The sequence below is a fragment of the Zootermopsis nevadensis genome, unplaced genomic scaffold (assembly GCF_977971745.1).
Source record: "Zootermopsis nevadensis isolate Lab colony 2312 unplaced genomic scaffold, Znev_1.0 Znev_ptg000016l, whole genome shotgun sequence".
Classification (NCBI taxonomy): Eukaryota; Metazoa; Arthropoda; class Insecta; order Blattodea; family Termopsidae; genus Zootermopsis; species Zootermopsis nevadensis.
The window spans coordinates 6,394,630-6,409,348 of record NW_028259148.1 but is presented as its reverse complement, the minus strand read 5'-3'; the positions used below and the strand labels follow the sequence as shown (position 1 = coordinate 6,409,348).

The 14,719-nt window shown below is 35.1% G+C and overlaps 1 protein-coding gene across 1 annotated transcript in view; it reads left to right on the top strand.

The window, feature by feature from the left end:
- Nucleotides 1-14,491, top strand: part of ck (unconventional myosin-VIIa ck) — a 46,580-nt gene extending 32,089 nt beyond the window's left edge. The window contains exons 25-40 of the mRNA XM_022079698.2: nt 164-391; nt 623-796; nt 1,903-2,020; nt 2,245-2,371; nt 2,768-2,937; nt 3,386-3,576; nt 4,259-4,377; nt 5,107-5,365; nt 5,863-6,000; nt 7,381-7,563; nt 8,742-8,943; nt 9,889-10,017; nt 11,097-11,193; nt 11,686-11,783; nt 12,295-12,464; nt 12,987-14,491. Coding sequence (XP_021935390.1) covers nt 164-391; nt 623-796; nt 1,903-2,020; nt 2,245-2,371; nt 2,768-2,937; nt 3,386-3,576; nt 4,259-4,377; nt 5,107-5,365; nt 5,863-6,000; nt 7,381-7,563; nt 8,742-8,943; nt 9,889-10,017; nt 11,097-11,193; nt 11,686-11,783; nt 12,295-12,464; nt 12,987-13,196 — 2,613 coding nt within the window. The 3' untranslated portion in view covers nt 13,197-14,491. The remainder of the gene's footprint in view (nt 1-163; nt 392-622; nt 797-1,902; nt 2,021-2,244; nt 2,372-2,767; nt 2,938-3,385; nt 3,577-4,258; nt 4,378-5,106; nt 5,366-5,862; nt 6,001-7,380; nt 7,564-8,741; nt 8,944-9,888; nt 10,018-11,096; nt 11,194-11,685; nt 11,784-12,294; nt 12,465-12,986) is intronic.
- The last annotated feature ends 228 nt before the right edge of the window (nt 14,492-14,719 follow it).

Genomic DNA, 14,719 nt, shown 5'->3' with positions numbered 1-14,719 from the left:
CAGTGCCAGTGCTGGTGTATATTTAGAACATGAGAAATCTGATACTTCATGCTACCAATAGTCCTGCATTTAATTGTGGAAAATTTTCTTCCAATTTTTATAAATAAATTATAGAATGTATGTTTTCCTGGTATGCAGAACATTTCATTTTACTGTGATGCAGGTATCTTCTCTGGGCAGTGGAGGTGACCATGTGATGGATGCTATTTCACAGTGTGAACAGTATGCAAAAGAACAAGGCGCGCAGGAGAGGAATGCTCCTTGGAGACTGTTTTTCCGTAAGGAGATCTTTGCTCCATGGCATGAGCCCACAGAGGACCCTGTGGCAACTAATCTCATATATCAGCAGGTGGTGAGAGGTGTGAAGTTTGGGGAGTATCGTTGTGACAAGGTATCTCAGACACTACCTTAGCATAAACATAGCATGTGTGCAGGATGAGTATTATTCATGTACAATGACGATATAGATAATATATTAAAGCTACATCTATGCCTGTATCTCTGAAGTGATTAAGACTTTTTTATAGACTCCTATTTTTTGTTATGTAGTAATATACACTTATTACAGCATATTTTGACTCCTGATGCTGTCTTCAGATGATTTTAAACTGTTTACTTTTAGGAAGAGGATCTGGCCATGATTGCTGCTCAACAGTACTATATAGAATATTGCTCGGACCTTAATGTCGATCGGCTGTACAACCTTCTGCCTAGCTACATCCCTGATTACTGCCTTGCTAGTGCTGATAAAGCTATAGATCGCTGGGGCCAGCTGGTTGTACAGGCATACAAGAAGGTATTTTATCCGAGTAACTTTGATTGGTATGCTACTAACTTTATTTGTTTATGCATGTGACATTTTAAATGATGTCCTTATTGTGCTTGATCTCGATTGAAACATTTTTGTTTCTTAATATAACCAAAGTCTCTTGAGAAAGGTTTTATATGCAACATTATTAACGATGTTTTTCGTGGTTGTGTTACCGCATAGACTCTTAGGTTCATACCAACATTGAAGAAAAAACAGTCAACATCTTCAAGGCTGAAGATCGAGATATGTTCCTTTGAATATTGGTATCTACTTATGAGTCCACATAGCATTACAATATAGAAAAACATTATCATTTTCACTGCTTTGAGTACCTCAGATCTTAAATCTCGGACAACCAAAGAATCAGCAACTGATGACATGAAATATGCATGATGAAATCAAAGAAGTGGTGTGAAGATGATATAAAGCCTAACAAAAAACATTTTGCCTGTCATCTGGGTTGTAGTGGCATGTAGTCTGGTAGAAGTTTATCATTGTTTCAAAGGTCCTTGCTGCCGCCATCATCAGGGTGATCAGTCATTGCCCTGATCGGTTTGATGTTGGTAAACTTATATCAGACTACATGGTGCTACAACCCAGAAGACAGCTACTTTCATACTCACCATTGTGAGAACCTCAAATCCTACCAAAAACATGTTATCCTTATGGAATTATGAAACTTGTTGACATTTCATTTTGTGTAAAGACAGTAGTAACTCTTAATATTAAAAGATGCATATAGCATATGTATTGTTTATTAAATATAATTTCTCACACCATTTATTTTGTAAAAGTATTCCTATAAATGAGATGTAACTGCCTGACTTACTCAAGATGTGTGAAGTTAATCTTGCTGAATAAACACTTTATTATAGTTTCATATAATTTTCATGCACTAGTAGTTTTTATATAGAAAGAGTACTTGGATTTGTTGTGCTTTAGTGTTCTTAAATGAACTCTTAACACTGTTTTGAACAGAGATATAGTTTTATGTTGTATTACTTTCAACATTTTAGGAAGTATCTTTTACATTCATTTCAATTTGTTGTATTGCATGCTTGCTTATTTTTTGTTTAAAATGTTTTCAACAGAGTTATTATTTGAAAGAGAAAGTTCCAGCTCTCCGGGTTAAGGAGGATGTGGTTAGTTATGCCAAATTCAAGTGGCCTCTACTCTTCTCCAGATTCTATGAAGCATACAGAAATTCTGGTAAGAGTTCCACTACGACAAATTGCTGTAATTTAGGAGTAATTATAATATTATTATTATATGTATATGCCAACTACTGCAGTTGTACCATCTTCTTGCCAAAATGTCAAGATTCCTTAGTAATTAAAACAGTCAAGATGACTCAGGTGTTAAGCATAAATCCTACTTCAGTTTGTAAGTTATATGTGGTGTAACACTGCCTGAAGTTTACATGTCTGTTCCAGGTCCCAATTTGCCGAAAAATGACGTGATTATCGCAGTTAACTGGACTGGAGTGTATGTGGTAGATGATCAGGAGCAGGTTCTCTTGGAGTTGTCCTTTCCTGAAATTACCACAGTGGCCAGTCAGAAGTAAGTACATAAGGGCATTTTCACATCACTTGGGGCATTAAATTACTTCAGGTGGATGGGTTTCTTTCTTACCACCATACTGTGCAGTCAGGGGAAAATCAGTTGGAGCATAATAGTGACACTTTATTCCCACTTAGTGCCAAAATTATTAATGTGTGGCATTGTACCTCAATCTCCCATGTTTCATGGCATGGTGCGTAAGCAGGGACACCTTTACCAATTGTCCTTACCCTACAAGTAGCATGTGTTAGGCCTGTGATATAAAGACCAGAAAATAGCTGTGCTGCAACCCCTGTTGAGAAAGAATGGGGGTTAACTTTTTTAATTCCAGTTTTCTCCAGAATGAATCTGTACATTAACCACAACTTGTAACTTATTTTGATCCCATCTCTGCAGGACCAATAAAGTGTTCTCACAAACCTTCACACTTTCAACAGTCCGTGGTGAGGAGTTTACATTTCAGAGCCCTAATGCAGAAGACATTCGTGACTTGGTAGTCTACTTCTTGGAGGGACTCAAGAAACGATCCAAGTTTGTGATTGCATTGCAAGATTACAAAGCACCAGGTTTGTACCCAAATCCAGTTTGCAGTATTTACCTGAAAAACAGATGCAGATTTTTCTCACTATAGAGAATGAACAGTGTCAAGTGGTCCCAACTGAGGTTTTTCATAGTTTTACTCAGACACTCGAAGCAAGTCACGACTATCTTGTTCCAGATCCTTATTGGCTTGCTGTTCATGATTAAGTTCCAAATTAATTTGACACTATAAACCATTCACAAATGAATTAGTGTTATTAAATAATCTAATGATCAATCAATAAAACATGGTTACAACTTATACATATTAATTATTTATTCAAGTATTTTCTTCAGCAGCTAGCTCAATGAGACAATCTGTTTAATAGATGTTCTAGATGTGTTTAAATAGGTAAAATTCCTCTGTCATTAGTTCCTTACAGTAACATCTTAATGAAAATTTTATGAAGCAAATAATATGTATTTGGTTCACAGGTGAAGGTTCATCATTTCTAACCTTCCTGAAAGGGGACCTAATTGTGTTAGATGATGATAGCACAGGTGAAACTGTGATGAATTCTGGCTGGTGTGTGGGCCGTTGTGAACGCACAGGTGAAAAGGGGGACTTCCCTGCTGAGACTGTCTATGTGCTGCCATCATGCACTAAACCTCCACAGGACATCTTGGTAAAAGAAGAACTTAAGTGTAAAATTGAGGATAATGATTTAAAATAGTGTTCTCTAAACATTTTCAACTGTTTACCATTTTTATAGGTAAAATTGCTGTTGGGATATTTAAGATAGTCGGTAGGAAGATTAAAGGTTATGAGCAGAATGGTAGCAAGACTTGGAGGCTCAAAAGTAAACACCCATTACCAGTTTCTTAAGAAATAAGCACATTCATTTGCAAATGAACATTATGTTTAATACTATTATTGTTTTTGAGATTCTTTCATTTGATGCAGAATTTTTTCTTCATAATTTAATAACATTATAAATTGAGTTGATATTTACCCTCATCTTTGTCATTAGTCAATTGAATAAAAATTTACTTGGATATTATCCATCGTCTAGTAAATTTTTATTCAATTGACTCTTTACCATCGTCAAGAAGTTTTAGATTTGTCATTAGTTTTCCATATTATCCAGCATTTTTGATTATCTGACAATTCTTCTGTCCTGTTTAGGTTGGATAATGAGACTCTTCTGTGTTATTATTTTAGCAGTATTACTTGTAGAAGGAAATTTATTCTTAAAACAAAATTTGCTTGCTGTATTTTGTAACTTTAGGCCACACATGGAACCACATTCACAAACATTATTGACAGTGACTCCACTTGAAAACTTAATGTAGTAACTTCATGTACAGGCACTGTTTAGCCTGGAAAGTGCTGAACATGGACGTAAAATTCATCCCCAGCAAGTGAATGGGATTGAGGCTCGAGAAAAACCACATACGTTGGCTGAATATGCAATCGATCATTTCAGGTTAGTAGAGTACTCAGGTGAATGCTACTGTCATTAAATAAATTGTTGGTATTATTTTGTCTGAACACATGATTTTAACATTTATGGTGTCATCTTGGGTTAAAATAAATTCACTTTAATTTTCTTTCTATTTTATGGAATTGTTTTTGAATATAATGTTCAACTTAATTAATGAAAGGGGTTGTATGCATTAATATGTAATTGGCAAAATTTTCTATGCCTGCTTTAAAAACCAATAGTGAAGTCATTGACACTGTCATTTGTGAAGTCTGTTGGTTACAGTTTGCAGTGTTGGACAAGACTCCCAGGTCTTATGTCCACTTCCAAGTATCTTTACATTTGTTTTACCATTTTAAATTCTTTACTTTTATTTTAAGCTATACTATGATATCTCATTTTTGCTAAACCCCCTCCCCCCAGTTTATAATTTATTCCAACTCATGTTTTGTCACTGATCTCTTCAACTTCTGGCTTCCTCACATCTTAGTATGTGGCTCCAGCCATCTTTTTTATTACACATAAGGCACATTCTCTTCTGTATTTCTCCCAACATTCTTCAGTCTCCAGATACCCATTTTCCACCATCCTGTACCTCTTCTTGCCTCTTGGGTACATACTTTTATAATTTATTTTACCAACTACTCATCAATTTATTGTAAAATATCAGTATATGTATTTATTTTGATGGGCATTTATTAGTAAGTGCTTAACTAAAAGCAATGCTTACAGACCACCACCAAAGCGCACCATGTCCAAGGCCCTCACACTAACGTCAGCTCGACGTGGTAACCCGGAAGAGCTATGGCGTCATTCTAGAGAGCCACTGAAACAGCCTCTCCTCAAGAAGCTGCTTACAAAGGAAGAATTGGCGGAAGAAGCTTGCTTTGCTTTCTCAGCAATGCTGAAATATATGGGAGACCTTCCATCCAAACGACCACGTATAGGCAATGAATACACTGACCAGATCTTTGATGGACCACTTAAGCATGTGTGTACAATCAACTGTTATTTGTATTTAAACACTTCTTTAGTTTGAGTTATATATGTTAGGAAATCCACTGTATGACCCAATTACAGTGAACTGCTAATTTTGTAATTACTGGTATTGTATATAATTCACAAGAACTGATCTATTCAGCCGGCATCATCATTTATTTATCATTACAGGTGGATTTGGTTGATGGTTACTGGGAGTGTGACATGCTTTGAGTAAACATTTATGTAATTGTGTATAGATTCTGTTAAATTTGTTCTATATAAAAAGGAAGGCATCATCTTTGTAATGGGATATAATCTTTAAAAACATACTTCACTTTAGTACCGTACTTATGTTATTTATTGTGTTAAGGACATTCATTCATTTATTTATTGAGTTGAGGTGAATTTGATTGGCTACATTAACTGTCTTCTTGTTTGTTGTTATTGTGAAAGTTAGTGGGCATCGTATATTTTTACCATGTTAATCCAACTTGATAACTGTTTCAGGAAATTCTGCGTGATGAGATCTACTGCCAGGTCATGAAGCAGCTAACAGACAACAGAAATAGGCTTAGTGAAGAGCGAGGTTGGGAGCTGATGTGGCTTGCAACTGGACTTTTTGCCTGTAGCCAAAACTTGCTCAAGGTGGGCTGTAGAAAATAAGTTCTCCAAATGTGAGATTTGACATTTCCGTGGCCTGGGTTTTTTCACCATGTATACTTATTGGTAAATTACAGCATTTCAGAGAAACATGCTGTCACCATCTTCTCTAAATGTTATCACGGTCGTACAGAATAAGAAAGTCATAGAATTGGTAGCAGTATTGTAAGATACAACGTAAATATGTGAATTTCTCGTGACTGACAACTATTTTATCAGGCAAATTCCATCATGTTTTGTCAGATGCATTAACATTTAATTTGAGTATAAAAGGTCTTCTACAAATATATTTGTGGCTATTGCAGAAGAATAAGACGAATAGTTGTGCCAAATCTTTTTTTTAAACTTTGCATACCAAGTAGTGTATTAGAATATAAAATAAGCAAAAACCAAACTACTAACACTATAAAAAACACTAGTTTGTTTGCTTATTTTATATTCAAATCTTTTTTGTATTTTATGAAGTAAAGAAAATTTTCAGAACTGTGAAGGAATTATTGGCAGCATGTTTATGAAAGTGATCATGCTAATGCATTGAAAATCACTGTTACCATAGTCGGACAGTTCCTGACGTATACTGACCATTATCATAAACTTGTGTCCTTATGAATGTCAGGTTTCTACAGTCCTTTCTGCTTATTCAGCCAAAAGTGTTCTTTATTTTATTGATAGGTCTCTTCTAGATATCACAGATTTTCAGTAATTCTTGTAATTCCCATATAGATTTCTCTTTTTAAGATGGCAGTGTAAAGCAAATGCTGCATATTATTAAGAAATTAGATGCAGCCTTGTTCTTATCCAGAAGCAAAACACTTTGACGATAGAGCCAGTGACTTTGTAGTTATTGAGACTGTGTGACTGAAAATGTTTCAGTTAGTAGTGAAGGACTGCTCAATTTCCATTTGTTGCACCAAGTAGAAAATAGTGAAGAAAAATGCAATTATTTTCTAGTAATAATAACAACAGTTGTTACAACAGTTAATGTAAATAGTGTTAATGTTGCTTGGACATTCTTTTACAGTGCTGTCTTTAGAATATCTAGATATGTTGATTAGTTTAAGAATTGTGGCCTTCAGAACATTGTTTTCTTAACAGTGTCTGGTAGCAAAATGCAGAATGGGTATCCAGGATGGCACTTTTGAATATGTTAAGCACGAAGTATGGACATTTTTAGCTTGGGAAGCATATAATATTTAATAATGTAATAATGAGAATTGCCCTAAAGAAGTTTCACTGTATATGAAAAGTGTCAAATATGTTAATGGCTGAACTTTATTTCTAGAATATAAAATGATCATAATCAATAAGATCTAACTGTATCATAACCAGGTATTAGTTCACTTATTTTAAGTTGTCATTTTTAAGGAATTGACCTTGTTCCTGCGAACACGAAGGCATCCCATATCACAGGATTCTCTGCAACGACTCCAAAAGACACTTAGGAATGGACAAAGAAAGTATCCACCCCATCAGGTGGAAGTAGAAGCCATTCAGCACAAAACAACACAGATCTTCCACAAGGTCTATTTCCCTGATGATACAGATGAGGTATGGATTTTTATTCCACTGTCATATCTTCATAATTTTTGTCATTACATTAAATCTTTATAGTATGGAAGAAATGTATTGATGTGGATAGACATAAGTTGTTAATTCTTATAGCATAAATTTGTTAGATCAGTGATATATAAGTGCTGTGGATTACTATTGGTGATTAGATTGATTCTCCACAGTTGGCATGTCTGTCAATTTGCACTGATTGAGGATCTAGATTGTGGTCACAGAGTCAGAAATAGAAGACTAATTATTTCATTCCTGTGTTATTCAAATTAACAATAAAAACTAATTGTAAAATAACATTTTAGTTAATTTATAACTATTTAGTAGCATATTTTAGAGCTGGCTTAACTCAATATAGACTGAGGGCAATGCGTGATGGAGGCAGTAAGGACCTCTGAAATGTCATTAAACTTATAGCAGACTACACATTGCTATTACCCAGAAGACAGCCATCTTCTGATGATGTATAGTTGTTTGAAAGAAATTAATGTTTAGATATAAAAGGCATGAATAACTTGGTAAATTAATGATATTGCAAAACACGGTGCCTTGCAATTTGTTCCTTTATCCTACTTAGGATTCTTGAAATGAAGAAGGTTATGATGGGATGGACATGCAGTTCTAACAGGGTGCATGGAACGTGTAGTGTTTTGGTGAGGATTCTAAGGTCAAGCCGGAGTTCGCAATTGAACGAGATGCTAGTGAAGTACTTTGTTGGGACAGGAACTTAATTCAGCTGTCTCAGGATAGGAATCAGTAGCTGATTCTGGTTACCTGCAATCGGAGCACTGGGAAACTGATCAATCAGTCTGTTGCTTAACCAATTTTTTGGTTAGTTGGAGTAATTTGGTTGCCTGTGTGGATGTTTGGAGCACGAAAGCTCATTGTTGTACCTTTATTATACTGTTTTCTTATATAATGTAATTAAAATGTCAGGGAAGTTTAGCAATGTATACAACATCCTGTGATTGCAGAGTAAAGATTGATATTGAGAGGCTATTTTAAGGTTGCATTGAGGTTTGGTCATAGGGACTAGATCCTACCTATGTTAAGGGGAGCTAGATTTCCTGCTTACCCACTTTATAAGGTTATAATTTGTTGCAGTATAAATATGAACTATGAATCTTGTAGGTCCTGTTATATTAATGTATAGATTTTTATGTCAGGCATTTGAGGTTGATTCCTCAACGAGAGCGAAGGATTTCTGTCAGAACATATCTCAACGCCTGAACCTAAGGTCAAGTGAAGGTTTCAGCTTGTTTGTCAAGATTGCAGACAAGGTGATCTCTGTGCCAGAGGGCGATTTCTTTTTTGATTTTGTTCGGCACTTGACAGACTGGATAAAAAAGGCACGCCCATCTCGAGATGGTGAGTAATTTGATGTGGTTTTAAATATTATAAAATTGGTTTTCTTATTTAAGGTTCCTCATGAATATAAACTATAAATAGAAAGTGACAAATTTCTGTACAACAGTCTGCCTTTAGAACAGTATCTCTTTAATTTTTTCACACTTTGAATAAAATATATTTCAGAATTCTGCCATTGGTTGTCTAAATGTCAAAATTTAGTTGCCCGTGCAATATTAAATGTGAACGCTGAAATATATATTTTATTTTAAAAAAAGTCATGAGAAATAGAGGGGTAGAGACAAAAGAAGAATGAAGGTGCAAAATTTAGAACTTGGGTTCTTTATTCATATAGACAAAAAAAGGAATGTTCAAATATTTAAGAAACTTTGGGTTTATAAAATAATTGAAGGGATTTTTACATGTAGGAAGAGTGCCATGTAGATATAGTGAAATGGGTGGCTTCAGGTGGCAGAAGACAGCTTCGAAGATTAAAAAAACAAATAGGTCTTGAAAAGGTAATTTTGAAGCCAGAAATGTTTTATTTGTACTTTATTTAAAAATCCTGTCAGTAGCTTAGACAGTTAATGAATAATGAATTTGAAGGATATAGAAGGAAGCATGCAAGGCCTGATTTGAAAAAAAACTACCCATAGAAATGTTACAAATATGTAAAGATAAAGTATGTTACATGTTCTGAACTTCCTGGTGTGATTCTCTTGTAACATGGAAGTGGTAAAATTAAGTTAGTGAGAAACTGTCTTTTGCTAGAATAATGTGTTGATTGATATACATTGCAATCACTTAGTCATCATGCACATTTTTCTTCCATTGTGTCTTCACATTTAATTTAAATCTATATAAGTCTGCAGTTGGTACAGCATCCTTAAATAAACCTCATACTGTGTTTGATGCTTATCATATATATTGCTAGAATGTTCAGAATGGCACTGAATTGTTTTGCAGGTACATCGCCACAGTTTACATATCAGGTGTTCTTCATGAAGAAGCTGTGGACGAATACGGTTCCAGGCAAGGACAGAAACTCTGACCTCATCTTTCACTTCCATCAGGAGCTACCAAAACTTCTCCGAGGTACTCAGTGTAACAAAATCCGCACTCTTATCAAATATGAATGTGATCTTAGTAAGAAAGAGCTTTGAGTGCTCGCAAGTACCAGCATTGCACAACTAAGATGTAGTTTAAAATGTGAATTCAGTGTCAGTTTTTGTGATTAAAGATGGTTTTATCATAGTGATATATTTATTCCTTTCCAGTCCTTACTGCATAGTAGAGAGCACACCAACCCCAACTATATTCACTTTTAATTTGTTAAAGTCTGTTCTAATGCACCTCTGAAGACTGTCATATTAGGATTATGAACATATGAATTTTATAGCCAGATTCAAGTAACATAAGTTGAAAAAGTAATTGTTTTCTCACATTAATAATGGGGGGGGGGGGGGGGGAAGGTAAATTGAGGGTATTAGAGAACAGGTTACTGAGGATAATATTTGGACCTAAGAGGGATAGAGCAGAAAAAGGTGGGAGAAAAGTTTATAGTGATTAGCTTCATGATTTGTACCTATTTGGTACAGGATAATTGTACCAAAGGGGGTGGATGCCACGGTTGTAGAGTGCATGGGAGAGAGAAAAAAAATGCATAAAGCATACAAAATATAATTGGAAAACTGGGATACTTAGCATAGATAGAATAATTTTAAAATGGATGTTGAAAAATAGGATCTAGAGTATGTGCTGGACCCATATGGCTCAAAATAAGGACAGTTGTGGATAAAATGCAGAACCTTTGGGTATTATTGAAAATGGGGAATTTGTTGACTGGTTCAGGAGTGTTGCGCCATGTAATGTGATAGAAGTTTACCATTGTCTCTGAGGTCAGTAAACTTCCATTACACTACATGGTGCAACATTCCAGAAGACAATCTTCTTCATAATCAGTTAGTTAATGAAATAAAATTTTCAATGCTCTCGTGTAGCGCATGAAATATACATATTCATATTAAAAACATACTGATTATGAAGACAATGAAGTGTATGCAAAATGTGACAGTATCAAAGGAAAAATACTGTTGTTTATGTAACTATTTTCTTTTGCACTTTATCATCATAGTAAGCAAGTGATTTATATGAGTAATTGGCTTCTGTTTCAGGATATCACAAATGTAGCAAAGATGAAGCTTCTCGTTTAGCTGCATTGGTTTATCGAGTTAGATTTGGAGAAAGCAAACAGGAACTGCAAGCTATTCCGTAAGTTGTCTGCTCTCTGTACTTCTTATAATACATGAGTAAAAAAAGAATAATGTTAGTTTTAGTTTCAGTTAATAACTGTTGTTTCTATCTCTTGATTATTTGCACCACAAAATGTGACATGTTTTTGTAGAACATGGTGGTTAAGTTCGTGTATATCACTGATCAAAACTTTACAAATGGGTTTTGGATGATTAAGGATCATTTCACTAACTAGACTGCATTAGCTCATTGTAATTTAAATGGTTGAGAGATTCCTTACCACTTAAGGAAACCCAGATATCCCAGGTGTAGTTTTCCTTCAAGTTTTTAGGTTAAAATTGTTATGCATTTCTCATTTCTTGCTCCTTTGATCATACTGATGCATAGCAGCCACAGTAATGAACTAGGTTTCATTAACAGTTTCTGAAACTCCTTTTTGGTGTTATGTGGTTGAGTAGTATTAAAGCAGTACAAGGTATTTTGTTCGTGTTCATTTGTTACTTTGTCCAGGCAAATGCTACGAGAATTAGTACCTGCAGATCTTCTCAAGATACAGAATGCCAATGACTGGAAACGTTCTATTGTTGCAGCTTACAATCAGGATGCAGGTAAGTTGTTTTTCCTGAAATTTTTTGCAGCAGAGACCCAACCCTGTGGTCCCCAAATTTTACTTCTCAAAGTGTTTCTTGTCACATTTGTCTCAGAATACCCTACAGTCACCTCTGTGGTAACTGCTCGATATATTAATGAGAAACTGACTTTAATCTCGTGGTGCACCTAATGGAGTAGAGTGGAGTAAAATTAAGTGTGCTTTGCCATGATTAACACACTCAAATATAGTGTATTCAGGGAATTTAAATAGTTGTGTTGGCAGAATAAGAAAATTGAGTGAACTTCACTGAGCAGATTTTTTTTTAAAATCTGGTATTTACAAAGCTGTTAAGAAATTTGCTGTCTCTGATGAAGCTTCATAACTGTATTCACACGAGGATGAAAATACTTCACATTTGTGATGTCAGGACAAAATTAATTTCAAATGTTTTAGCCTAATTTCATGAAGATAGGAAAAGTGTCTATGAATTTTTATTTAATTACTGAGTAGTAATTAATCTTTTTAAGGTATGAGTCCAGAAGAAGCAAAGATAACTTTCCTGAAAATAATCTACCGATGGCCAACATTTGGTTCTGCTTTTTTTGAGGTAAAGCAGACCACAGAACCAAACTATCCAGAAATGTTGTTGATTGCAATCAACAAACATGGAGTGAGCCTCATCCATCCACAGTCTAAAGTGAGTCTTTATGTAATATCAATAGGAAGGGATTTATGAAGTGCTGTACTTTACTATAACATAGTAACGCCTTAAAGAACCCAAACTGGCCTAAGTGTACCTAACCTAACCTAACCTGACCTAATCTTCCCTAACATAACCCAATCTAACCTATCCTAACCCATACTAACCTAACCTACCTTTCTTCATTCCATCCTTCAAGCAATATACTACGTCATTTGGCACTTCATTTAAAATAGAATTTGCCTACTTTTTCCTGCATCCATACCAATTTACTTATCTTATAAATTCTCATACAATGTTAAACACAAGTAACTTATTTATTATGTGTGTCGCTACAGTCCTTGATGGACCATGGCCTCCTCACACAAAGGGGGTGACTTAATCTATTTAGACACAGTTAACTTAACATCTGATGATATGTGTAATACCCATTGCTGGTTTGTGATCTGATATGTTAAGACTTTATTTTGCAGGTTTGATAGCTTCTTGAAAATTTCATGATTGTAAATGTCTGTGCAGGACATTCTAGTGACGCATCCATTCACACGAATCTCAAACTGGTCGTCAGGCAACACGTACTTCCACATGACAATAGGTAATTTGGTGCGTGGCTCCAAACTTCTCTGCGAGACCTCACTGGGTTACAAGATGGACGATCTCCTTACGTCTTACATTTCGCTTATGCTTACCAACATGAACAAACAGAGAGGGACTCTGAGAATTAAATAGGTGGGTGTTTTGAGTCACCATGCACCCAAGAATCTCTGTTTTCAGGTGACCAGTTGTGTGCGTCTCAACATTCCACAAGATAATGTTTGTGTACATATTAACATAGTAATTTCTCTCATAATGATTTTATGAGTGCAGATTTACTTTCTGCCTCTTGTGTTTTTGATGCTGTTTATTGACTGTAATTAATATATTTTATAAATATAATTTCTTACCATCTTAAAGTAAAAAAAATTATAAGAAGATGACTGAAATCTCACAATGACGTCATAGTTTAGGACAAGACAAAAAAGTTTATGCAAGTATTTTGTAAACAGTATTGTTAAAACTTTGAAGGTAAAATATTTCTACCTGGAGTATTCTGTAGACTGAATATGCTTCTTTCTCGCACGCTGGGTATGCTGTAGAACAGTGGTCCCCAACCATTTTGTGCCTATGGGCACATTTGAGAGTTTATGAGATCGTGGCGGGCACCAACCAATTAACAAAGCCAAATTTTCTTTTCTCTGGACAAATAAGATATGGACACCAAATAATACACAAAACAACACGACGTTTAATGATACAAGAAACTGTGCAATCAAAAATACGTAGTTTTATAAGTACAATTATTATTACTCAAGTGGGAAGTTAGTGTGATGTTTGGCGCTGCATTTTATCGGCCAGTTTTTTCAAATTTGGGAGTGTAGGATGATGTTGCTGCCCGCAAACAATCGTCAAGATGGGTGCCAGTAAGTCGAGATCTGCACTTTGATTTTATAATGTTCGTTGTTGAATGGCCTTCATTATTCAGTATAACCTCTTTCCGTAACAACGCGGGCACCCAAAAAAAGCCTTGGCGGATGCCATGGTGCTCGCGGGCACCGCTTTGGGGATCACTGCTGTAGAACTTTGATGAGTGAAGACAATCTAAATAATATTTAAAATTTAGGTTCCTAATAAAACATTGCATTTGTTACAAAGATCAGTTGGTTAAGAAAATTATCACTGTTTTGTCTGAGAACCGTAAGATCTATATAAATGTTTTCTATGCAGATTCTACAAAGTGAAGGTTAATCACTGCTAACAGTGGAAGCATAACCAGTGTATGAGATGTGACAGTAAACTTTCTCTTATGTAGGATAAATTCTCTGAGATCCAGTAGATGAAGAATGTGTTAGGAAAATTACGCTGTAAATATGCACGTCATACACTATTGTGTACGCTAGATTTGAGAACATTCTTACACCTGTAGACAAACATGGATTTATTGTAGTCCTGTGAAGATTATAAAAAATGTTGATGACAAATTATAACATTTTTTTCATTTCAGTGTTACGCTACATGTATTTGATACTTTGTATATGAATATTCCTAAACCTTTTGGTAAAATCTGAAAGTTTGATGATCTGTCTTTATAAATTAATCACTGCTACAGTTTGTTTCTGAAATGTGCCAGCATGTAAGAGTATTTCTGCAAACATCTTTCCTTCGTCCTTCCATTTTGTCCAGTTATTAAAATTTTGGAATTATGTATTTATTAT